We start from the raw sequence: 27,500 nt of genomic DNA, 5'->3' as shown, positions 1-27,500 counted from the left end.
TTCTATGAACGTATCTTTACATTTACTCAAGCGTGACAATTTATCACAACTTTCCACTCCAACACATCACTACTGCTTTCTGTATAATGATCTCTCTTCTTCCTATGTCTTTCCACTACTGACCATTCCGGTCCTTGACGCTCATCCTCCCATTATATACCCTCAGAACTGACACCCTTATTGTTCGCATTCCAGCACAGCTGTTGCTTCACCAACTTTTTCTACACTTCTCATTTTCGTCCGCACTACTCGCCGCAATTTCCGATCGGGTTACGGTGTTGTACCGTCACTACGTTTTTGGCCAAACACATCCAATTTCACACCCACGAACTAGAGTAAGATTGGAAGAGTAATTTGTCAAAATAGAGGATAACAAAAATCCTTGGTAAACCAAATTTGAACAATGAAAAAAAAAGATAAATTAAGTCAAAAGCTCCAATGTCATTATATTCTGTAATTCTGTATAACTCATCGTAGTTGTATTTAATTTATTGTTGATTTAAAAACAAAAATGTTTTGCTTTGAAATAACAATTTCCTCGCTATGCACTGATTACAGTCTGCAGTTGTGAGGGGAAACGCACGCGAGCTCTGATTTACATGTGCTGTTGTTGCTGTGCCATTTCTTTGCGTTTTGAGAGTGTGGAGTGTACCTTTTGTTCTGGTGCTCTCGTTCAAGTGACAATGACAGCCTGTCTATCAAGATGCATGGAACCCGCCCCATTCACCCCTCCTGCTCCCTGGCCGTAGCAAGCAGGGAGCAGTGAAGACGAGGTAGCTAGTTTTGAAGCCGTGGCATAAATGATCTCATCTCAGCCCGATCTCCGCTTTCTACAGAGGATCCTATGACCAACACCGGAATAAAGTAAAAATAAAGGTACGCCAAATTAATTAACCGACTGTATTTATTTGTTAGGATTGATATGGCGCATTTATTGAAATGTTTATCTCCGAAAGTCTTGTCAAATGTTAGTCTGGTGAGGGGGTGGGTGGGGGGGGGGGGGGGGGGGTGCGCTAGCTACACATTTAGCTAGGTAACGTTAGCTAACGGTAGTTAGGTAGCTAAACAATTTTCATGCGGGAGTATCCATGTCAGTTAGGGAGAGTGGAGAAATGTAGTTGGAAAAGGGAAGTTCATAATTTTAAAAACAGTGTTGTAATAATCTACCCCATTTATATCCGTTATTTTATAGTTAAACAATTATATCGCAGAGTGGGAATTAGCTAGCTACAGTAGGTAACGTAGTTAGTTATTTCAAAATGGCCTCATCTCCGTTGTCGCCCCAGCGTCCCTGTTGCTCGAGCTAGACAAAGCATGCGGTACAGCTACCAGAGAAGGACATGCGCTATTGCAGTGAGTGCAATATAAATAACTAATTTCATTATGTACATATTTTTGTATTAACCTATTATGAATTGCAGGATACACACTCGCACTGTTGCGTAGTCAGCTAATTTCTCCATTCAAAAAAGCATAAGCGGCAGCGGAAATACTGTCAACGTCAGTATTGTGGGGGAGGGGAGACTATTCCTAGGTGGAGCCAGAGACGAGGAGGAGGAGGATCTCTGGTGGAGCTGTGGGTGTTAATGCTATTTTATGTAAGCCTTGCTGCTCTTTGACGTTTAGAACGGTGTAATATAACTGAGGCATAACACATACAGTACAACAAGCACAGCATACATGAATGAGGTTCCCTCCTTACATTTGGTACTGACAGATTAATTGTTTGGAGTACAAAACCTTGATTCATCAAAACAATGATTCAACTTTAAAGATTTTTTTTTTTCATTTAACCTTTATTTTACTAGTCAAGTCAGTAAAGAACAAATTCTTATTTACAATGACGGCCTACTGGGGAACAGTGGGTTAACTGCCTTGTTCAGGGGCAGAACGACAGATTTTTACCTTGTCAGTTCAGGGATTCCATCCAGCAACCTTTTGGTTACTGGCCCAACGTCCTAACCACTAGGCTACCTGCCGTCCTAATTTGAAGGGGTGTATGTTGGCTTGACCTATGTTTTGTTTTCTTATAGCCACATTAACCTATTAGATCCTATTTGTCAATGGATTACAACCTAACAGATTTGTATTGAACAGGCCATTTTAGGTTTGCAGTGTTCATAAAGAGCAAAAAGTCCCCTGCCTGGCACCACTAACTCGTTTTTTCTCATCAAAATGATTGCGCCTCCTTTTTTCCTTGTTTTCAGATATCCAATCAGCTATACTCCCATAGTAGACACCTATTGTTTGTGGGTGAAATGGTGCATTAACATGAACCCTGTGTTGTTACTTGTGTAGTATTTTGCTTCTTAGCTAGAAATTCTCCATTCTTTTTTACAGTTACCACTAAGGTAACAAAAGAGAAACAGAGAAAGTACATTCATGTCTGCCTCACATTTTGTATTTTGAATAGGGTACCTGGCAACGCTACTCATGAATTGGACTAGAAAATATGGAATTATTATTTGGGTTTTAGCTATTTAGAACACAACATTTGCTGAATTTGACAGTTGTCTTGTACCCCAGAGGATTGTATCAGACTGTTTGTGCATTTTATCCGTGGTCTGACGCAGGTCCATTTGCAGTCTTCAGTTCTTGCAGCTAACATGATCTTAGATTTCAGTAAGGGCACCAGTCCAATTATGTGACATATTGTTTTTCATCATGGTTTATTGATGGCTAATGACATTAGAAGCACATAACCACCCTCTAGTGAAAGCAATGGTTAGGCTAAGTGGTCGGCCATAAAGTCTGCATTCAAGTTAGGTTCATTAACACACTCAAAAGCACTCTCCTGATTGCTTCCAATGGTGAAAACATACAGTAAATGCGACAGTGTCACTTGTGATGTTATTTGTTGCTTCAGTGCTGAGATGTCTTCTCAGGTAGGACCAAAGCTCAATGTCCTTTGCTTGGCAGACTGATAGATTGTGCCCCTGTGATGTCCAGTGTATCCCTGCAGCTCTAGAATAGATAGATACAAGACATTTGCTTATTAGGAACATTGCTTAAGTTGCTATTATCAACTGTGCTTTTTTTGCCATAAGCTAGTATAGTGTTAAAATCTATTAAGTGCAAATGTTTGCTGTTTTGAACCAAAATGTTACTTTATTAGCTTAATTTATTTCATACTTGTCTCCTGTTTGATATAATTTCTTGCTTCGTAGATGGTTGATCCATGTAGCAGAGTAGTAACTCCAATTACTGCCCCAGCCACTGCTCTCTCTGAGGAGATGCACACCCTGACAGAAGTTCCTTTGTTTTAGTCTGATGGAAAATGTAGTGTGATGTCACACAGGCTCCTGTCCTGTGTTCTCTCCCTACTCTGCTCTTCCCTGCTTGTTGGTCCCTTGGAGTCAACAGCCGTCCCCTGTTGTTTTGAGGCAAGTCTTCTGATATCTTCTCATTCAGACAGAGATACTGCTTCAGGAAGGTTATTTTCACTGTTCCTCCTTTCCCTTTAATTACATTATAGCAGTTATATTTTTTGGAGCATGGTGTGTATATCTCAAACATATCACATTTAAACCTGTGTGGTATTCTTTTGACTTTTCTCACCCAGTATGTGTCCTATTAACTTCACTCCGGTAGTACAGAAGTGAACTCACTTTTGCCAATATTTAGATGTTTGACGTGGGGTGGGATAGTGTATGTACATGAGCTGATTGTGTTTTTTGTTGTTGAGAAAAGCCTGACCTGTCCTGATTTTGACCGCAGTGATGGTAGTTGGTTGGTAACATGCTGTATTTTCGGTGGTTCAGTGGGTCTGTTAAAAGTGTGGTTGTTCCGCCCAGCAGGAGCCTTGCTTCAGACTGGCCTAAAATGGGCAGAAAGGGTGCAGAACAAAAGCTGCTTGTTGCTTGTACAAAAGTACTGAAGCGCTGCAGCCGGGACCAAGCTGCTATGCTAATGCCTGTGCCTCTCAACAGGAAAGGTATAGCAAACTTTCAGAAAAACAACAAGCTATTTATACTGTAGCACATTACATTAATATTTAGCTAACCTGTAGAGATTCTTCTTCATGAAATTCTCTTACCAATGAAAAGTCCTTATGCCACACACTTCAAACATAACACCACAAATTATAAATTCATACATTTTTTGAATGTAGTTTTGATAACTAAAATTCATCAAGACAACACAGTATTTCATGATATCATGTGTGTTTGTTAGAATGTGAAGTTTTTGTGACAGGTTTGTCACCAATAACACTCTTTCCGTTTCCCTTCACCCCAGAGAGCCAAAATGTTCCCGAAGGGCACGAAGCGCAAGTTTTCCGACTCCAGGGAGGAACCTGTGGCAGGCGGTGAGGATGTGAATCAGTCGAGTTTGGCAGCTGTGAGGATGCTGTCGTCCTACAGCCTGCAGCGGCAGTCCCTGCTGGACATGTCCCTGATCAAACTGCAGCTGTGCCACATGCTGGTGGAGCCTAATCTGTGCCGTTCGGTGCTGATTGCCAACACGGTTAGGCAAATCCAGGAGGAGATGACCCAGGACGGCACCTGGCAGATCATGACCCAGGCCCTGAGTGCTGCCAACGCTGCTGCCCAGTGCTCTGCAGACCGCCTGGTGGCCACCGAGGTTCTGTGCCGGCAGACAGAGGCAGCCCAGGGGGAGCAGGTCCCCAAGCCCTTCCCAGTGGTGGGTTCAGAGGGCTGCCCTGCGGAGGAGGTGTTGGAGGAGGAGGAGGAGGCGGCGGCGGCAGAGGTGGGGATGACTATGTCCACTGTCTCCCCCCAAGCCCCAACCTCCTACCTGCCAGGCACCTTTGGCATGGACCCCTGCTGGGAAGAGGAGGAGACAGGTGAAGATGATGATGATGATGATGAGGAGGAGGAGGACAGTGAGGAGTGTGGGTCTGGCTCAGAGGGGGAGGAGAGGGAGCGTGACAGCCTGGTGGAGGACACCAGGACAGCAGAGCAGGTCTTTGGCACGTTCGAGATCAAAAACCCTGCGCCCAGCCCCGACCCTGCTCTGGAGGAACTGTTTTCAGACGTGGATGCGTCTTACTACGACCTTGATACAGTGCTGACAGGAATGCAGAGTGTTCCTAAGATGGGGCCCTATGACCTCCTGGAGAGCCTGTCCTCCCATGGGCCCTCACCCCTCAGTTCCAGCACCAGCTGCCGATCAGACCTCAATGAACTGGACCACATCATGGAGATCATAGTGGGCTCCTGAGAAACAACACACTTCCTTGCATACTTACTTTGCAGACTCGTTACAGACTGTGCACGTGGTGCGTATATTTGGATATGGTGTTATTATACGTTCAGATGTTGAGGGTTTATGAAATCAAGAACTTATTCAGTGTTACGACATGCAGCTGTGCATCTCTAAGTGGGCAGAGATTACAACCTATACCATTATGATTTCTTATTTGACATACTTTTCTATATTTCTTTTTGTCATACAATCTATTTTTCCAGTTTTGTTTTTATTTATTGTAATATGTATGGACTGAAGAACAATGTCATTACACTACACACAAATAGACCCTCTGAAGCGATGCATATTTTCCTAAAGAGTAAAACAAATATTAGTGAAACATGTACGTACAGTTGAAGTCAGAAGTTTACATATACCTTGGCCAAATACATTTAAACTCAGTTTTTCACAATTCCTGACATTTCATTCTAGTAAAAAATTCCCTGTCTTAGGTCAGTTAGGATCACCCCTTTATTTTAAGAATGTGAAATGTCAATAATAGTAGAGAGAATGATTTATTTCAGCTTTTATTTCTTTCATCACATTCCCAGTGGGTCAGAAGTTTACATACACTCAATTAGTATTTGGTAGCATTGCCTTTAAATTGTTTAACTTGGGTCAAACGTTTTGAGTAGCCTTCCACAAGCTTCCCATAATAATTTGGGTGAATTTTGGCCCATTCCTCCTGACAGAGCTGGTGTAACTGAGTCAGGTTTGTAGGCCTCCTTGTTCGCACATGATTTTTCAGTTCTGCCCACACTTTTTCTATAGGATTGAGGTCAGGGCTTTGTGATGGCCACACCAATACCTTGACTGTGATGTCCTTAAGCCATTTTGCCACAACTTTGGAAGTACGCTTGAGGTCATTGTCCGTTTGGAATATCCATTTGCGACCAAGCTTTAACTGACTGGTGTCTTGAGATGTTGCTTCAATATATCCACATAATTTTTGTCCCTCATGATGCCATCTATTTTGTGAAGTGCACCAGTCCCTCCTGCAGCAAAGCACCCCCACAACATGATGCTGCCACCCTCATGCTTCACGGTTGGGATGGTGTTCTTCGGCTTGCAAGCGTCCCCCTTTTTCCTCCAAACATAACGATGGTCATTATGGCCAAACAGTTATATTTTCGTTTCATCAGCCCAGAGAACATTTCTCCAAAAAGTCCGATCTTTGTCCCCATTTGCAGTTGCAAACCGTAGTCTGGCTTTTTTTTATGGCAGTTTTGGAGCAGTGGCCTTTTCCTTGCTGAGCGGCCTTTCAGGTAATGGTGATATAGGACACGTTTTACTGTGGATATAGATACTTTTGTACCTGTTTCCTCCAGCATCTTCACAAGGTCCATTGCTGTTGTTCTGTGATTGATTTGCACTTTTCGCACCAAAGTACATTCATCTCTAGGAGACAACGCGTCTCCTTCCTGAGCGATGTGACTGCTGTGTGGTCCCATGGTGTTTATTCTTGCATACTATTGTTTGTACAGATGAATGTGGTACCTTCAGGTGTTTGGAAATTGCTCCCAAGGATAAATCAGACTTGTGGAGGTCTACAATTTTTTTTCTGAGGTCTTGGCTGATTTCTTTTCATTTTCCCATGATGTCATTCAAAGAGGCACTGAGTTTGAAGGTAGGCCTTGAAATACATCCACAGGTACACCTCCAATTGACTCATTATGTCAATTAGCCTATCAGAAACTTCTAAAGCCACAGCATAATTTTCTGGAATTTTCCAAGCTGTTTAAATGCACAGTCAACTTAGTGTATGTAAACTTCTGTCCCACTGGAATTGTGACACAGTGAGTTATAAGTGAAATAATCTGTCTGTAAACAATTGTTGGAAAAATTACTTGGGTCATGCACAAAGTAGATGTGCTAACCGACTTGCCAAAGCTATAGTTTGTTAACAAGAAATTTGTGGAGTGGTGGAAAAACGAGTTTTAATGATTCCAAAGTAAATGTAAACTTCTGACTTCTACTGTATGTATATAGAAATATATATTTTTGCAATTTACAGTTTGGGAAATTTACCAGTATGATTTAATATAATTTCCCCCCATATTTTGAATATGATACATTTTAATTTAGCCAGTCACCCAATGTCTTCCTATGGTTTGGTTTTAAGCATTTAAGTCTCAAGATGGGCACAGTTTTTTTCCTACTTGATTGGAATCCATCCCTTACAACCTAGACTATATTTGTAAAGTATTTAGAGAAACTCTTGCTTGATATCAACATTAAGAAGCCTTATTTTCTGATATTTGTATTACTACAAATTAAGAATTATTGGTTGACCCATTAAGTTATTCCTTTTAATTTATTTAATTTATTAAATACAGATACATACATGCCACGTAGATTTTTAAACTGAGCTGTGTATACCCATGTGATATATTATAAACTGGGTGGTTCGAGCCCTGAATGCTGATTGGCTCAAAGCTGTGGTATATCAGACCATATACCACGGGTATGACATTTTTACTGCTCTAATTACGTTGGTAACCAATTTATAATAGAAATAAGACACCTCGGGTGGTTGTGGTATATGGCTAAGGGCTTTATCCAGGCACACTTTAGCCGTGGTATATATTGGGCATATACCACACCCCCTTTTGCCTTATTGCTTAATTACAACTCAATACCCCCCCCCCCCCCCCCCTATTCACTATGCATTTCTTTTGCAAAAATATATTTTGTACAGAATTCAACTATCATTTTTTAAATTTATTTTTACAAGCAGCTCTTTCTCTAAAGATTTCTGTTCATAATGTCTCCTTATCATGATGAAACGATTACTCAGGCAAACCGTACCAGTAAAATCTGACAGTATTACTCTGGTCATTACTACCACAAAACTCCTCTGAATGATGTCACTGCTTCAAACAGCAGCTAGAATTTCAAAGACCTTAACAATTGTAAAGTATATGCATTTTTATATTAAGAAAACATTTTAGGACCTTTGTAAATATTTTTTTATAATAAAAGGTGCAAATCTTGTCATTTTTTAATTTTAATTAATTTGATCAAATTAGTCTTAGTATAAATACTTTATTTTTTTTAAATGAAATTTCTCCTTTTATTTAAAGACCTTTTGTGAATATTTTTTTAACTAGGCAAGTCAGTTAAGACCAAATTCTTTCTTTCAATGACAGCCTGCCCCTTATTCAGGGGTAGAATGACAGATTTTTACCTTGTCAGTTCAGGGATTCGATTCAGCAACCTTTCGATTACTGGCCCAATGCTCTAACCACTAGACTACCTGTCGCCCCAAAACAGTTGTTTCCATACCGGTAGTCGAACCCCGGCCGCCTGAGTGAAAGCCAGGAATCCTAACCGCTAGTATAAAGGTAAGTTAAAGTATTGTGGTTGATTTGTAGTGTAAGCTGTGTAATGTGCATACCAATCAGTGTACAACCTTCAAAAACGTAAATGCACACCATAATATCAATTGATTTCTGTAGTGCTCAAGAAATGATATTCCATGAGACTAACATTGCATTTCTTAACACAGGATTTGAAACGGTACATTTTTGGACTATTTTCATGATAACAAAAATATTAACAATGGAGTAATTAGGTACTTAGATTTGACTATATTATGAAGTGAGACCATTATACAGTGCCTTGCGAAAGTATTCGGCCCCCTTGAACTTTGCGACCTTTTGCCACATTTCAGGCTTCAAACATAAAGATATAAAACTGTATTTTTTTGTGAAGAATCAACAAGTGGGACACAATCATGAAGTGGAACGACATTTATTGGATATTTCAAACTTTTTTAACAAATCAAAAACTGAAAAATTGGGCGTGCAAAATTATTCAGCCCCTTTACTTTCAGTGCAGCAAACTCTCTCCAGAAGTTCAGTGAGGATCTCTGAATGATCCAATGTTGACCTAAATGACTAATGATGATAAATACAATCCACCTGTGTAATCAAGTCTCCGTATAAATGCACCTGCACTGTGATAGTCTCAGAGGTCCGTTAAAAGCGCAGAGAGCATCATGAAGAACAAGGAACACACCAGGCAGGTCCGAGATACTGTTGTGAAGAAGTTTAAAGTCGGATTTGGATACAAAAAGATTTCCCAAGCTTTAAACATCCCAAGGAGCACTGTGCAAGCGATAATATTGAAATGGAAGGAGTATCAGACCACTGCAAATCTACCAAGACCTGGCCGTCCCTCTAAACTTTCAGCTCATACAAGGAGAAGACTGATCAGAGATGCAGCCAAGAGGCCCATGATCACAGATCACAGGATGAACTGCAGAGATCTACAGCTGAGGTGGGAGACTCTGTCCATAGGACAACAATCAGTCGTATATTGCACAAATCTGGCCTTTATGGAAGAGTGGCAAGAAGAAAGCCATTTCTTAAAGATATCCATAAAAAGTGTTGTTTAAAGTTTGCCACAAGCCACCTGGGAGACACACCAAACATGTGGAAGAAGGTGCTCTGGTCAGATGAAACCAAAATTGAACTTTTTGGCAACAATGCAAAATGTTATGTTTGGCGTAAAAGCAACATAGCTGAACACACCATCCCCACTGTCAAACATGGTGGTGGCAGCATCATGATTTGGGCCTGCTTTTCTTCAGCATGGACAGGGAAGATGGTTAAAATTGATGGGAAGATGGATGGAGCCAAATACAGGACCATTCTGGAAGAAAACCTGATGGAGTCTGCAAAAGACCTGAGACTGGGACGGAGATTTGTCTTCCAACAAGACAATGATCCAAAACATATCCAGGTGTTAGAATGGCCAAGTCAAAGTCCAGACCTGAATCCAATCGAGAATCTGTGGAAAGAACTGAAAACTGCTGTTCACAAATGCTCTCCATCCAACCTCACTGAGCTCGAGCTGTTTTGCAAGGAGGAATGGGAAAAAATGTCAGTCTCTCGATGTGCAAAACTGATAGAGACATACCCCAAGCGACTTACAGCTGTAATCGCAGCAAAAGGTGGCGCTACAAAGTATTAACTTAAGGGGCTGAATAATTTTGCACGCCCAATTTTTCAGTTTTTGATTTGTTAAAAAAGTTTGAAATATCCAATAAATGTCGTTCCACTTCATGATTGTGTCCCACTTGTTGATTCTTCACAAAAAAATACAGTTTTATATCTTTATGTTTGAGGCCTGAAATGTGGCAAAAGGTCGCAAAGTTCAAGGGGTCCGAATACTTTCGCAAGGCACTGTACTTATTAATGGAATATTCTTCCAAATCTTCATTGAAATGTCGAAAACATTGAAAGACACATTGATCTCCAAATTTGTTCCTCCCAAGGTAATACTTTACTTTTGTAATGTGCACACACACTTTTTACAATTACAATAGACTTTTGACCTTGCGTGGATGTACATGGGCCAATCCACCACAATAGTTATTTTCTCATAAGGAAAATGTAATTGTTACATTGTATGAAATAACTTCGTAATCCATGCGTCTGTAACCGTGTTCGATGGTTTTAACAGTAACAACTCTTGATTTGCAGTCAAATGCGCTGCGATGTAGACTGGGTACTTTGAATTTCAACGCATGTAAAAAGTTACAAACCTCAAATGTGTTGCACATTTCCCAGCCCCGTGAGTGGTAGAGACCGCCCAATGACAATTAGTGGAGGCTTGGTCTGCGGTCTCGCCGACCAACTGCTTTCATAATGGGTATCCGGGAACTGTCTCTGCCTTTCCATGTGTCCCTGTAGTCCCACACCCCTCCAAGCAAAACAGACACGTTTATCAGCGGTCAGGGGGATAGCCATAACGAAAAGAGACACGGCCTTTGAACGAAACATTTGTACGATTTCTTGCCTTCCTCACATTTCAATAAGATGCAGTGAAAACTCAACTGTGTAAATGACGGTCTTTTGAGAGAGCAACGAATCATCGACAATGCGCAGGATATTTTATAAACCGAGGAGTTGGAATCAAATGCAGTAGCTCCATAATACAGGTAGATTAGCCTATGTGATTTGTATTGGTAGTATTACTAGCATGTTGTGTTTGCGTTTTCTAGATAGTCGTGTCTCAACAGCACTTCATAAATTGTTAATTTTATAATGGAAAAAATATTGGAACGCATTATTCATCCTTTACTCAAGCTCATATTTATTGCTGTCTTACACATGAAAATATGCATAAATACAGTAGTTAATTAGAGCACTGTCAACAGCGAGACAGAAGTTGCACTACCCTAGGCAGCCGATATTGGGCGCTAGAGCTACATTATCGTCCAGGATTGATGTGCCCAGCCGGTAATATACTCAAGTGTCCCCATTGGACCTGCTTGTACATAAAGCATCATCCATTAGCGCCCACTATCTGCTGTCTAGGCTAATGTTGCACATATAGACCTGGCCAATACAGTAACAGCAAGTACACACGTTGCACATGTAGGCCGATACAGTAGCCTATCGACTCACTGAACAAGAAGAGCCTTACATTACAAACTAGATTTAAAACTATATGAAGACCAGACTCAAGTGATGTGTATATTTCATACTCAAATGTTGATCAGTGAAAGTGATCAATGTCTTTCCTGTCTAGATCTATGTTGGGTCGTGGCGTGAAGCGGAAACAGTTGTAATGAGGCAGAGGGGCTCAAGGTCTATTTGCCAGAGAAGGCTGAGGTCAAGGCTCAGGGTGGGTCTTCTTACCTGCCTCATCTGCAGCAGCTGGTGCTCAGCCTATGCCTGGACAAGCTACAGCGCAGTCGAACAGGAGCAGAACTAAGCCAGCACCGCTCAGTGCTGCAGGTGAATACCCTGAGGCAGATTCAATAGGACATGCACAGGGATTTGCCAGGTAGTCTTGACCTGTCAGCCCAGTCACTCTCCCCTTACCCTGATGCACCTACCCACACAACTGACCTCTCAAACTTGCCTTTAAATGCTGTCCACCATGACTCTCTCAGTGATGGTATTTGGGAGGAGGATGGCCCACTCACCTGCCCAGGGTGTGCTGAAGGAAACGCACTGGGTGTCTCCTCGCCCTCGCCGCCCCACCCTTTGTTGCCTACATCTCCCTTACAGGACAGCTCCTCTGGGCACCCCAGAGCACAAAGCCCTGGGCTACCTCACGGACCTTGCCCTGGATGACATCTTTGAGGGCATTGACACTTCCATGTACGACTCTGATATCCCCTCGGCCTTGACCGGCTACCCATCCTGGGTGTGCGGGGTGTCGTCCTGGGGGGACAAGGGACTAAAGCGGTGTCTGACCGACCTCAATGATCTGGACCACATTATGGAGATCCTAGTCAACTCATGAAACATGTAGTTCACATCAAGGGGTCATGACCTGGTTGTTAAGGATTTGGACATCATCAGTATTTTTGTCATACGAGAGCGGTTTTATTAAGGTGACGTAGACGGTGTATCTACTGAGAACATAATGTTCAGTTCTTGAGGGAGTCAGCAGAATGCGAGAAAAAATCATTTTACCTTTAGTGCTTGTGCTATTATATAATGCATCTTCTTGAAATTGTACATTATCTTTGCATTTAATCAAATTATAGCAGCCACTTTTCCCTTTAAAAAAACAGTGCCTTAAAGACTTAAAATAAGTCTGTAGAAATGTAGTATTTGAGTTTCAATGAGGAAAGTTAAGAAATATATCAAGTGGAGAGCTTAGCAGTGAGCGCTTTCCTCCACGTGTGAGTGTCATGTAAAGGCTCAATACAACCCAGGATCATCCTCCCTTCCTCCATGTCCCTTTGTCTCTCTTCAGCCACTGCACTGGAATGTAATCTTAATTCACTCTGACATCCCACCAGTGCACTAGCTGGGAGGAGATGAGAGAGAGAGAGATGGAAATAAGAGGGGGGAGGAAAATGTAGGACTACATATCTTGTCATGTAGGATGGGCCTACTTGTGAAAAGGTGATTGTTTTGCTCTCAGTATTACATTTCTATTCATAGACTCAACCCGCCAACCAATCAAATGACATGTGGGAGGAGTGTTCTCATCCACCAACCCCTCGTTTTCACTGTATGGAAGAGAACTGGCTCAGATGGAGTTGTACACATGTAGTAACCTCCCTGTTACGCTGCTTTGTGCTGATTAGCTCCATCATACCCCATTGACCAATCCCATGAAAATGTCTGTGGTTTAGAGTATTTAGGCAGGTTAACAAAGCAGAGGAACACAATGGGGGAAAGATAGATGTGGAAGACGCCAATAATGTGATTCCATAAATAGTTAAAGCACAAACAATCCAGTTTTCCACAACACCTATCCACAGTAAGAAGACACACCCAATCATTACTTAGATTTATATTTGTACCATGCACTCCTCAAGATGTCAAGCCAGGTTTCTACAGTGAGACTAAGGCTGTGTTTACACGGGAAGCCCAATTCTGATATTTCACTAATTGGTCTAATTGACTAATCAGATCGAAGCTCAGAAAAATATCTGATGTGATTGGTTAAAAGCCCAATTAGTGGAAAAAAGATCAAAATTGTCTACCTGTGTAAACGCAATCTTAGAGATGGGTATTTGATCAAATATATGGACAAATGGGACAGTCATACATTTTTGTGAGCTTTTGTTTCTCCAGATCATTGTTTTGAGGTGTAGCAAAAATATAACAACTGGTCATGAGAATGACTCCTCTTATTAGCAAGTTACATGTCTTCCTCCAGCTCATTCATGTTTTGTTAGGATGCTGATAGTAACTTTGGCTTGTAGATCTGCTGTATCAAATACTACTAGTCAATGTGTTCAATGGTTTTTAAGTGCAATATCAACTTTTTAGATTTGTAAATAATGATGATATGGAATGAATCAACTCTTAGAAAAGATTCTGCCATTATCCTGGTTCATGTAGTCAGATGTCAGTATTTGTTTTATACGTACATTGAAATTAAATTATGTTTAATAACATTTTAAACTATACAATGCTTCGCGTCAGTGGATGTCTTCCCATTGCAATTTCTGTGTTTAATTCTGATTTAACATAATCACATACCATGCCATAGATCTGACCCACAAATAATGAAAAAGTAATAGAGATTTGCCTCTTGATTTTAGTTAATGAATATTAACCCTTGTGTGGTTTTCATGTTTTTGTTATTAACCCAATGTTCGCAAGTCTGATGGACCCACAACATTATTGGATTTTTAAAACTATATAGCCATAACAATTTCCGTAAAAAAATACTTAATACTTAGATGTTGACTTATATCAATTACAAGAAATATAGACAGCACACATGGTTAATATTAGCCATTTACCTCAGTTAGATCACATTTATCAATTAAAGCACCATTTGTTTTTTGATAAAATGTGATTTTTTGTAAAGAAATCAATTACAATCAAGACTTGGGTGGAATAAATCATGTTTATCTTGAAGCTATACTAATGAAACAGGGTTTGCATCACTATTCATGTTTATTTCTTTGAACTGAACAAATTGGAAGGACACATTGTACTGTGTGTGTGTTTGTTGCAAATGTATTTCTTGCACTTGATGCATGTGTACTGTGTCTTCCTGTCCTTCTTGGGTCCACACACATCACAGCGCTTCTTCTTGTTGCTACCGACTGTAATCTAGAATGATGAAAACACTTAGTTCAGGAATTTAACTAACATCTCACTCACTTATATAGTTACAGCAGGCCAAGGTAGGAGAGTCAGACACACACACATGCAACATCACTCACACTTACAGTGCCTTGCGAAAGTATTCGGCCCCTTGAACTTTGCGACCTTTTTCCACATTTCAGGCTTCAAACATAAAGATATAAAACTGTATTTTTTTGTGAAGAATCAACAACAAGTGGGACACAATCATGAAGTGGAACGACATTTATTGGATATTTCAAACTTTTTTAACAAATCAAAAACTTAAAAATTGGGTGTGCAAAATTATTCAGCCCCTTTAAGTTAATACTTTGTAGCGCCACCTTTTGCTGCGATTACAGCTGTAAGTCGCTTGGGGTATGTCTCTATCAGTTTTGCACATCGAGAGACTGACATTTTTTCCCATTCCTCCTTGCAAAACAGCTCGAGCTCAGTGATGTTGGATGGAGAGCATTTGTGAACAGCAGTTTTCAGTTCTTTCCACAGATTCTCGATTGGATTCAGGTCTGGACTTTGACTTGGCCATTCTAATGTTTATTTTTGAACCATTCCATTGTAGATTTTGCTTTATGTTTTGGATCATTGTCTTGTTGGAAGACAAATCTCCGTCCCAGTCTCAGGTCTTTTGCAGACTCCATCAGGTTTTCTTCCAGAATGGTCCTGTATTTGGCTCCATCCATCTTCCCATCAATTTTAACCATCTTCCCTGTCCCTGCTGAAGAAAAGCAGGCCCAAACCATGATGCTGCCACCACCATGTTTGACAGTGGGGATGGTGTGTTCAGCTGTGTTGCTTTTACTCCAAACATAACGTTTTGCATTGTTGCCAAAAAGTTCAATTTTGGTTTCATCTGACCAGAGCACCTTCTTCCACATATTTGGTGTGTCTCCCAGGTGGCTTGTGGCAAACTTTAAACAACACTTTTTATGGATATCTTTAAGAAATGGCTTTCTTCTTGCCACTCTTCCATAAAGGCCAGATTTGTGCAATATACGACTGATTGTTGTCCTATGGACAGAGTCTCCCACCTCAGCTGTAGATCTCTGCAGTTCATCCAGAGTGATCATGGGCCTCTTGGCTGCATCTCTGATCAGTCTTCTCCTTGTATGAGCTGAAAGTTTAGAGGGACGCCAGGTCTTGGTAGATTTGCAGTGGTCTGATACTCCTTCCATTTCAATATTATCGCTTGCACAGTGCTCCTTGGGATGTTTAAAGCTTGGGAAATCTTTTTGTATCCAAATCCGGCTTTAAACTTCTTCACAACAGTATCTCGGACCTGCCTGGTGTGTTCCTTGTTCTTCATGATGCTCTCTGCGCTTTTAACGGACCTCTGAGACTATCACAGTGCAGGTGCAATAATACGGAGACTTGATTACACACAGGTGGATTGTATTTATCATCATTAGTCATTTAGGTCAACATTGGATCATTCAGAGATCCCCACTGAACTTCTGGAGAGAGTTTGCTGCACTGAAAGTAAAGGGGCTGAATAATTTTGCACGCCCAATATTTCAGTTTTTGATTTGTTAAAAAAGTTTGAAATATCCAATAAATGTCGTTCCACTTCATGATTGTGTCCCACTTGTTGTTGATTCTTCACAAAAAAATACAGTTTTATATCTTTATGTTTGAAGCCTGAAATGTGGCAAAAGGTCGCAAAGTTCAAGGGGGCCGAATACAAGGCACTGTACATTCTGGTTCCCGCAAGACATTGTGTAGTTTCACACACTACAAAGGGTAAAGACTGCAAGAAAAGTAGGAGACAGGCAGGGAGACAGACAGGTTCTTGGTGCTGTGTTGAAACAGCAGGCCCAGGGAGGAGGAAGACAGAGCGTAGGCACACAGCAAACCTTTTTGTTTAAGTTTTACTTGTTTTCACCTACACACACACACACTTCTCCACACTTATATTACCCTCGGGTCCAGTGGACCCGAACACCACATATGTAATATAAATGTGTAGGTGGGTGCACATGTGCACTCAATGAAAATGTGTTATTTTACATGTTTTTCACAGAAAATGGGCCAAGGCCAATGAGGTTGAAAAATTTATTAATAGTATAATTTTATTTTAGTAAACATTGAAAATGAGTCCCCAGGACCCACAACACCACACAAAGGCTAAATATCTTCAATAAAATATTGGTTAATGTCAATTTTATGTCTAGCTCACACAGGGCTGACTGCTTGTGAATATTGCCAGCAGACAGTTTTGTTTGTCTGCAAAATGGGGTTCAGGACTTGAGGCCAGTCTGCCCTCTAGTGGAGTGCTGTGACTTACTTCCAGTCTTTCCACGGAGTTGCATCATCTCAAAAGGAGCATTGTTCCCTCTGCTCTTGACAATTGTTAAACAGAATAAATCACTCAGTACATTCATAGAAAATGGTATAGTAACACTGTAACTGCACTCTGTATCAAAATATATACACTACCATTCAAAAGTTTGGGGTCACTTGGAAATGTCCTTGTTTTTTAAAGAAAAAATATTTTTTTGTCCATTAAAGTTACATCAAATTGACCAGAAATACAGTGTAGACATTGGTAATGTTGTAAATGACTATTGTAGCTGGAAACGGCTGATTTTTAATGGAATATCTACATAGGCGTACAGAGGCCCATTATTAGCAACCATCCCTCCTGTGTTCCAACGGCAATTGTGTTAGCTAATCCAAGTTTATAATTTTAAAAGGCTAATTGATCATTAGAAATCCCTTTTGCAATTATGTTAGCACAGCTGAAAACTGTTGCCCTGATTAAAGAAGCAATAAAACTGGCCTTCTATAGACTAGTTGAGTATCTGGAGCATCAGCATTTGTGGGTTTGATTACAGGCTCAAAATGGCCAGAAACAAATAACTTTCTTCTGAAACTCGTCAGTCTATTCTTGTTCTGAGAAATGAAGGCTATTCCATGTGAGAAATTGCCAAGAAACTGAAGATCTCGTACAATGCTGTGTACTACTCCCTTCCCAGAAGCGCAAACTAGCTCTAACCAGAATAGAAAGAGTAGTGGGAGGCCACCCTGCACAACTGTGCAAAAGGTCAAGTACATTAGAGTGTCTAGTTTGAGAAACAGACACCTCACAAGTCCTCAACTGGCAGCTACATTAAATAGTACCCGCAAAACACCAGTCTCAACGTCAACAGATAAGAGGCGACTCCGGAATGCTGGCCCTCTAGTCAGAGTTGAAAAAAAAATACATATCTCAGACTGGCCAATAAAAGATTCAGATGGGCAAAAAAGCCCAGACACTGGACAGAGGAACTCTGCCTGGAAGGCATACTGGAGTCGCCTCTTCACTGTTGACCTTTACAATTACAATAGACTTCTAAATGTAATAATTTCCTTTTAACTGGGTAAACTTTGAATCAACAAAAACATGGGTGCACTCTCACCTTTGTTGAGAGATATGTTTATTTTTCATGGGTGAAGAACATGGTAAAGATGAAGATCTGTCAACTGTATCTGACCTGGCAGAACTCCAGTCCCTAAATGCACCTTGGGGTCATTCTCTTCCCAAGCCGTTTGGACAGACCAGTCTTCAAAATCCCCGTAAGCAAAAATGAATGATTCCTCTATTGAACGAATAAGAGTCTGTTCTTGGACAAGGATCAGATAATGGAGGAAATTGAAATGTATCCGTCCGTCCACATCCACAGATGCTCTCAACGTCTGGACAGATCAGGCAATGCTGTGATGATCGGAAGTAGCCTCAGTGACTTCACTCTCTCTATTGTTATGATTCCCTTATACTCTATATTAGGTTTAACAGAGGATATTACTGAAAGGACAGCCATGTCAGTTAACGATAGCCACAAAAACAGTGATATATGCATATAAAGAGAATTATACACACCTGATTAATAAAACAACAAACACGGTCCATAACCTACACATAATGCTAAGCCGTTGCTAGACTGTGACTGAACTCATTTGAAATATCCCTCTTACGTTCGTTATTATTACATTAAACCATTGACTGTATGCATTAAACTCACAACACACTGTATTAGCTGTCTATATTTTGTTGATAGACAGCTAAATAGGACAATATTCCTTACTGGTAGCGGGTCTCTATAACATATTAAGTTTTAAAGAATCTGGAAGATGATAAAATACAGCAGCCTACTTCCTAATGTTTTGGAGCCGTCCCGATGACGAAACCTTACCTGATGCAGGTGCATTGACAGCCGAGAGCTACACCCAACTGAAACCGACAGAGGGCGCCCTAAGTTCTAATATGTGTGTTTCAGTCACTGTTGTGGTCAATCAAAACACATGTACTAATATCTGTAGGTGACAGAGTCAATTGTCAAGACATGACTAGGCAGTGCATGTTTTTGTGGCTATAGTTTATTGTAAATGACGTGGCTGTCCTTTCAGTTTTATCCTCTGAAGAGCTCTTCTATGCCAGTCCAGTCAAGCAATCAAGGACTATTACTGTGCGTAAACATGTATTTTCTTGGGAAATAAATTCACAGCCTGACTCTGACTCTTATGGTTTCACACAATGAGACCAATTACATCGGAGGAAATATTTATATCCATCCACATGGTTACAATCAAAACCACAGACTCAATTAGTAGTAATAGTACACACTGTTTCTCACAGACAGAATCTGACAAGACTCATGTGATTAGGCTTTTTTTCCAAGTCTTGTTGACAGACAGTATAACGAAAATTATTTGGGGCATTCCTCAACACCATTTTACTCAAAGCATGCCATGTGAACTCAGAATAGTCATTCCTCAACACCATTTTACTCAAAGCATGCCATGTGAACTCAGAATAGTCATTCCTCAACACCATTTTACTCATAGCATGCCATGTGAACTCAGAATAGTCATTCCTCAACACCATTTTACTCAAGGCATGCCATGTGAACTCAGAATAGGCATTCCTCAACACCATTTTACTCAAAGCATGCCATGTGAACTCAGAATAGGCATTCCTCAACACCATTTTACTCAAAGCATGCCATGTGAACACAGAATAGGCATTCCTCAACACCATTTTACTCAAGGCATGCCATGTGAACTCAGAATAGGCATTCCTCAACACCATTTTACTCAAGGCATGCCATGTGAACTCAGAATAGGCATTCCTCAACACCATTTTACTCAAGGCATGCCATGTGAACTCAGAATAGTAATTGTAAAAGGAAGGGCCTGGTGGCAAATATGTGACAGCAAGTTATTGCCAAAGCATTCATGCCAAAACCCACTGGGCACACCAATCATTTCAACGTGGACGTTTGGGTAATATTTGGTTGAGGCGTTGATTAATGAGAGCTCAACCTTTATTCACCCATTCAAAAAGACAGCTACCTTTGTTGAATCCCCAATTTCAACCAAATTCCAAAGAAAAACAATGTCCAATTTTTTGTTTAGTTGTCGTCTAAATGTGTTATCACTACACTTTCAACCATTTAAAAGCACAACAAAGTTCAGATGGGAATACAATGTCAGATATTTTGTGTTTATACACAACATTATGTATTATCACTGTGCTTCATCTAATTGCACATCCAAATGACCTGGAATGCAGTTGAGATTACATTAAAAGTGCATTGTGTCAGTGATCAATGCTAGTCAAGATTCTGAACAGATTATTACAGCAACTGTGAACGCTATCTTGAACATTCCTACTTTCTATGATTATGTAAGAAGACATTTATAATTACAGCAGGCTAATCTCAAAATGTGGCCATGGATGTGTTACCTTAAGGCTATTTACTGTTTTACAAAAATATTATTGAATTATGTTTGTTTGACAACCAATCTCAACATTTAAAGGATACAGTTTAGATATAGCTTAGATATAGTTTCATCTGAACAACTGGCTTAATCCTTATTCCTTAGCTTTGATTTTTTGGTTTAGTTGCAGAAGTGAATCCATCATATCATTTGTCAACAAGTTAATTAGCTATCTTTTTACTGTATTGCAAAAGTATTATTGAATTGTGTTTGCTTGTCAACCAATTCTAGTTTGATTCCAAATGAATAATTGATATGTTGTAGTCACGTCTCCATCTCAACCAATAATCAAAGTTAAAGAACAGAACTAAATCAAATCAAACTTTATTTAAAGTGTATTTAAAGGTTGATTTGATTTATTTTAGTCCTATTCTTTAACTTAGATTTTTGGTTGAGATGGAGATGTGAATCCAACATATCAGTTATTAATTTGTAGACAAACTGGAATTAAATATATGACTTATAAAGTATGTTTACATTTAATTGAAAACATTTATTTATTTATTGAACTATGGGACTTCCAATCACGGCCGTCTGTTAAACCTACACTTTGGAATGACTTCAATAGCAACAGAGAATATATTTAGTTATTAAGAGGTCTCTCAATAATCATTCTCACGTTAGCACATTAGTAGTAGTCAGTGACAAATATAAAAGCTAAGCACTGCTGGTTAAAAATCCTTGGATAGGAGACCAAACGAATAGCTGTACATCAACTCTCCAGTAGGAGGTGCTGCTCAGCCTATTGTTTTTTAAAATGGTGGATATAACGTTGAAGATCTGGCGTTGTTTCAAAGGTACAAATGAAACGTATTTTAAACAAGGTGTGTGTCTATGTTGAAAATTAGTTACAGTGATGACATAATCTAGAAATGTCACCCTCATAACAGTTTGTGTTGATGACTTTTTTCAAATCCAATGTATTTTCCACATAGATTCCATCTCACAATACGTTGACAAATTACGTTGAAACAAAGTTGTTTTAACCAGTTTGTGCCCAGTGGGAAGTGATGCAAAACAGCAACATTCAAGAGGACAAGTTCTCTGAAATTCAGAGTTTTTTAATCCTAACGTCTTCACTAAATTACCCTGAGGATCCCTGCTATAGTGAGGGCCCACAATATTACATTCAAATGAGATATAATTTCAAATGAAAAACCAATATGTAACAGTACTAATAATGCTGTTCAGTCGTGTGGTCAAGTGCCACAAAAGGGGACTTAGGAAAATGACTATTGGCTCAGAACAGGGCAGCACGACTGGCCCTTGGATGTACACAGAGAGCTAACATTAATAATATGCATGTCAATCTCTCTTGGCTCAAAGTGGAGGAGAGATTGACTTCATCACTACTTGTATTTGTGAGAGGTATTGACATGTTGAATGTACCGAGCTGTCTGTTTGAACTACTGGCACACTGCTAGGACACCCATGCATACCCCACAAGACATGCCACAAGCGGTCTCTTCACAGTCCCCAAGTCCAGAACAGACTATGGGTGGCACACAGTACTACATAGAGCCATGACTACATGGAACTCTATTCCACATCAAGTAACTGATGCAAGCAGTAAAATTAGATTTAAAAAACAGATCAAAATACACCTTATGGAACAGCGGGGACTGTGAAGCAACACAAACACTGGCACAGACACATGCATACACACACGATAACATACACACTATACACACAAGTACACATGGATTTTGTATTGTATATATGTGGTAGTGGTGGAGTAGGAGCCTGAGGGCACACAGTGTGTTGTGAAATCTGTGAATGTATTGTAATGTTTGAAATTTTTTATAGCTGCCTTAATTTTGCTGGACTCCATTAGCTGCTGCCAAGACAGATCCATAATAAATACAAATAAAAATGTGTCTGTCACTTTGGACTAGAGCACGTCTTCTGCTGTCTATGCAGAACAAGAGCCGTGGTATGCCATGGGGTTATGCAAGTTACACTCGTCAATTGAATTAACTCAAAATGAATTATGAAGATGGGTAATTAAAGGCAGAGTATAAGTTATTAGTCCGCTCTGCACTGTTCTCAACGTGGGGATTTTTTTCAAACTCAACTGTTCAACATCAACATTTTACAGGTCTTGTATTGGTGCAGTAGTCTCCATCATGTGGTGATAAAACATTTTTTTCTCTTGTTATAACATGGCCCTCAGTCACATAGAACCAATGGGGAGGGGGATTTTGAAGCTGATGAAATTTGCCATGTAATGTGCAAATGTTTACTAGGCCTACTGTCCACATGTCCATCAGAGCTACCGTATGTTACTCAACCAAAAACCATGGTAGGAACTGAAACGATCTATATATTTATTTGCACATTTAACCATTAAAGGTCTTCACTCATTCATACAGGCAAAAATACAGGTAACTGCCAAAATAAAGGAAACACTAACATAAAGTGTCTTAGTAGGGTGTTGGGTCACCATGATCCCCCAGGGCTGCCACAACAGCTTCAATGCACCTTGGCATAGATTCTACAAGTGTCTGGAACTCTATTGGAGGGATGTGACACCATTCGTCACAAGAAATTTCATAATTTGGTATTTTGTTGATGGTGGTGGAAAACACTGTCTCAGGCACCACTCCAGAATCTCCCATAAGTTTCAATTGGGTTGAGATCTGGTGACTGAGACACACACACACACACACACACACACACACACACACACACACACACACACACACACACACACACACACACACACACACACACACACACACACACTCCTTTAACACCCTATACTCCTTTGAGACCCCTCTTTCAAAGTCACTAAAATCTCTTCTTCTAGCCATGGTAGCTGAAATAATGGGCAGCTGGGAATTGTTATACGTGACCCTAAGCATGATGGGATGTTTTAATTGCTTAACTAACTCACCTGTGTGGAAGCACCTGCTTTTAATATATTTTGTATCTTTCATTTTCTCTTTCCTTAATTTTGGCAGTTACTCTACCTATATTTTATCATATCAGAGGGAGTCAACCCAAATCCACCTTAGTTGTCCTAATCTGGTTCATGGAAAATCTGTTAAATGTTTAGTATTCATTATACGATTAAGATGTTTTTCATTAAATCACCATTAACCACTAAATCACCATTAACAATGCATTATTTCTCTTTTGTTTGCTAAACAAATACTACAGTGGATTTATTCATTTCTTGACTTTTTCCGTTGAGGAATGCATGCAGTATTTCTGGAAAGCACATTTCTTAGACTAACACCATTTTGTGCAGCTCTGTCTGTCTTTGTGGGCACAGAGGGCATTATTGTTGACATGGTCCATGAAGGACTTTCGGATTCATCAGCATTTCAGGTGGAGACTGGAGATGCCGGAAAGTATACATAACATTGATTTTATAATTAAATGGCAGACGGAATGGGTCCTGTCCTATATGATACCGATGGAAAAAGCTCAAATATGCATGATTTAGGATCTCATGATGTTTAGTTTCCAATGGTGTTGTCATGTTTATGGATGGAAGTTGTTTGTACAAGGGTATAGGTATGTGTCTGTGTATATAGGCTATGTTTGTGTGTTTTGTAGGCTACAGATGTCATTTGATGCCTAGATGTCTGGGAACCTTAGGTTTGTTGTTTACGGTGTGCTTACTGGAGCCGATGCCTAAATATCACCCCTCGTCCTATTGTGTGGCCTTTCTCTGAGCCATGAGCATCTTCTCACAGGATTCTACACACTTCAACTTTTTTAAAGGAGGTTTTCTGGAACTGATCTAGGTAACATCGTATGCTGCTGGATGGCTCTAAAGACACATACACCTTGCATAGCGGCATACACTATTTCTTCTCCACATACTACATAGTGACAATGAGGGCAATCCCATAGTCATTATCTTCAGCACCAAACCAGTGTCTACATATTTTACCTATATTTAACTAGGCAAATCAGTTAAGAACAAAATCTTATTTTCAATCACTGCCTCGTAACAGTGGGTTAACTGCCTTGTTCAGGGGCAGAACAACAGATTTTTACATTGTCAGCTCGGGGATTTGATCTTGCAACCTTTCGGTTACTAGTCCAACGCTCTGCCCTCCCAGTTAGCCTGGCGTGTTTCTATGATCTGTGGTTAAGAAGATAAGAAAAACGGGCCTAAAAAATCACAGGGTAGAATTAAAAGTAAGAAAAAACATGATTTTCAAAACCTGCAAGGTGTTTCGAGGTGTTTCGAGGTGTTTCGAGGTGTTTCTAGGTGTTTCTAGGTGTTTCTAGGTGTTTCGAGGTGTTTCTAGGTGTTTCTAGGTGTTTCGAGGGAGGGCATTTTCTTGCTCCCCACTTTGCCGCGAATGTCATAGTGTTTGAAAATCAATGTTTTCTAAATTTTTAAACTTTTGATGATGTCATGGGGTAGAGCTTTTTTGTTTGTTATTTTATTATTATTACCCACCCCCCCCCTTTTCTCCCCAATTCTTTCGATCTTGTCTCATCGCTGCAACTCCCAAACGAGCACGGAGAAGCCAAGGTGGCGTTATGTGTCCTCCGAAACATGACACGGCTAACCGTGCTCCTCAACACCCGCCAGCTTAAACCATAAGCCAGCCGCACCAATGTGTCGGAGGAAACACCATTCAACTGGCGACCGGGGTCAGCCTGCAGGCACCTGGCCTGACACAAGGAGCCACTAGAGCATGATGAAGTAAAGTAAAAGTAAAGCCCCACCGCCAAACCCTCCCCTAACCCGGACGACGCTGGGCCAGTTGTCCTATGGGACTCCTAGCCACGGCCGGTTGTGGCACAGCTCTGGGGGTAGAACTTTTTAACGTTATATTATTTTCTACAAAATAATGGAAATGCGCCGTTTTCACATATGTAGACACTAGTATGGTGCTGGAGATAATGAACATGACGTTGAAAAGTGGCAGAGTGACCCTTTAATGCTGGGTTTCTAACATTATGAAATATTGTATGGTGCTTTTCAGGAGCATGAGATCCACAAAGAAGATTAGGTATAGCCTGATTATTTTGAATGGGTACAGGATGAATGGGGATACAGAATGTTCTTGTTTCTCTTGGCCCAGCATTGATTCTGGTTTGGAGTTGTTGTTTGATCCTGTGCCAAAAGCTAATGCAGTATCATCTAACAGCTCTAAAAAAAAGGTCTGAAGAAGACTGGCAGTAATGTATATGCAACTGTCCTGAAGTGACCAAGCCATCGAGTTGGAAACATGGAATTCATTAGAATCTAACCAATACAGTATAATAATTAGGTGGGTGTATATATTTGTTCTATTTCAAACATGTACAAGTGTGTATTACATTTAAAGTCGAAAGTTTACATACACTTAGGTTGGAGTCTTTAAAACGCTTTTTTCAACCACTCACTGTATCACAATTCCAGTGGGTCAGAAGTTTACATACACTAAGTTGACTGTGCCTTTAAACAGCTTCGAAGATTCCAGAAAATGATGTCATGGCTTTAGAAGCTTCTGATAGGCTAACTGACATAATTTGAGTCAATTGGAGGTGTACCCATGGATGTATTTCAAGGCCTACCTTCAAGCTCAGTGCCTCTTTGCTTGACATCATGGGAAAATGAAAAGAAATCAGCCAAGACCTCAGAAAACAATTGTAGACCTCCACAAGTCTGGGTCATCCTTGGGAGCAATTTCTAAATGCCTGAAAGTACCACGTTCATCTGTACAAACAATAGTACGCAAGTATAAACACCATGGGACCACGCAGCCGTCATACCGTTCAGGAAGGAGACGCGTTCTGTCTCCTAGAGATGAATGTACTTTGGTGCGAAAAGTGCAAATCAATTCCAGAACAACAGCAAAGGACCTTGTGAAGATGCTGGAGGAAACAGGTTCAAAAGTATTTATATCCACAGTAAAACGAGTCCAATATCGACATAACCTGAAAGGCCACTCAGCAAGGAAGAAGTCACTGCCCCGAAACCGCCATAAAAAGGCGAGACTATGGTTTGCAACTGCACATGGGGACAAAGATCGTACTTTTTGTAGAATTGTCCTCTGGTCTGATGAAACAAGAATATAACTGTTTGGCCATAATGACCATCGTTATGTTTGGAGGAAAAAGGGGGAGGCTTGCAAGCCGAAGAACACTATCCCAACCGTGAAGCAGCATCATGTTGTGGGGGTGCTTTGCTACAGGAGGGACTGGTGCACTTCACAAAATAGATGGCATCATGAGGCAGGAAAATGATGTGGATATATTGAAGCAACATCTCAAGACATCAGTTAGGAAGTTAAAGCTTGGTTGCAAATGGGTCTTCCAAATGGACATTGACCACAAGCATACTTCCAAAGTTGTGGCAAAATGGTTTAAAGACAACACAGTCAAGGTATTGGAGTGGCCATCACAAGGCCCTGACCTCAATCCTATAGAAAAATTGTGGGCAGAACTGAAAAAGCGTGTGCGAGCAAGGAGGCCTACAAACCTGACTCAGTTACACCATCTCAGTCAGGAGGAATGGGCCAAAATTCACCCAACTTATTGTGGGAAGCTTGTGGAAGGATACCCGAAACGTTTGACCCAAGCTAAACAATTTAAAGGCAATGCTACCAAATACTAATTGAGTGTATGTAAACTTCTGACCCACTGGGAATGTGATGAAAGAAATAAAAGCTGAAATAAATAATTCTCTCAACTATTATTCTGACATTTCCCATTCTTAAAATAAAGTGGTGATCCTACCTGACCTAAGACAGGGAATGCTTACTGGGATTAAATGTCAGGAATTGTGAAAAACTGAGTTAAAAGGTATTTGGCTAAGGTGTATGTAAACTTTCGACAACTGCACATTACTGCCCTGCATGTACAGTATACTGCCTTCCATTTGTGTTGTATTGATCGCCCTCTGCCAAAACATCATGTCTAATGTACTGCTCACTCTGGGGTAAAACGTCACTTAATGTCGAATACACTTAAAGATGGGATAATAAATCAGTGTTATAGTTT

The 27,500-nt window shown here is 40.4% G+C and overlaps 1 protein-coding gene and 1 pseudogene across 4 annotated transcripts; both read left to right on the top strand.

Moving 5' to 3' along the window:
• The first annotated feature begins 556 nt into the window (after positions 1 to 556).
• On the top strand, positions 557 to 8,201 carry LOC110505651 (cell division cycle-associated protein 4). 4 transcript variants are annotated; one of them, XM_090220919.1, is made up of 4 exons: positions 557 to 876; positions 3,168 to 3,383; positions 3,798 to 3,934; positions 4,237 to 8,201. In XM_090220919.1, exon 4 carries the CDS (start codon positions 4,246 to 4,248, stop codon positions 5,179 to 5,181), a length of 936 nt encoding a protein of 311 aa, XP_090077045.1. In that variant the 5' UTR covers positions 557 to 876; positions 3,168 to 3,383; positions 3,798 to 3,934; positions 4,237 to 4,245; the 3' UTR covers positions 5,182 to 8,201. The 4 variants fall into 4 exon arrangements, with proteins under 4 accessions (XP_090077045.1, XP_036818117.2, XP_036818118.2 ...); XM_090220920.1 differs by having other exon boundaries at positions 762 to 876; positions 3,267 to 3,383; XM_036962223.2 differs by lacking the exon at positions 3,168 to 3,383 and having other exon boundaries at positions 742 to 876.
• Positions 8,202 to 11,771: 3,570 nt separating this feature from the next.
• On the top strand, positions 11,772 to 12,620 carry LOC118944143 (SERTA domain-containing protein 3-like; annotated as a pseudogene).
• The last annotated feature ends 14,880 nt before the right edge of the window (positions 12,621 to 27,500 follow it).

Source organism: Oncorhynchus mykiss, chromosome 25 (genome assembly GCF_057628025.1).
Source record: "Oncorhynchus mykiss isolate SJ-2025 chromosome 25, ASM5762802v1, whole genome shotgun sequence".
NCBI lineage: Eukaryota > Metazoa > Chordata > Actinopteri > Salmoniformes > Salmonidae > Oncorhynchus > Oncorhynchus mykiss.
Note: the sequence above shows the minus strand (reverse complement) of the source record. Positions and strands in the feature narration are given on the sequence as shown.

What these genes read in the sequence shown, in the direction of transcription:
- LOC110505651 (XM_036962222.2), top strand. Translation starts at nt 4,246, where the DNA reads ATGTTCCCGAAGGGCACGAAGCGCAAGTTTTCCGACTCCAGGGAGGAA.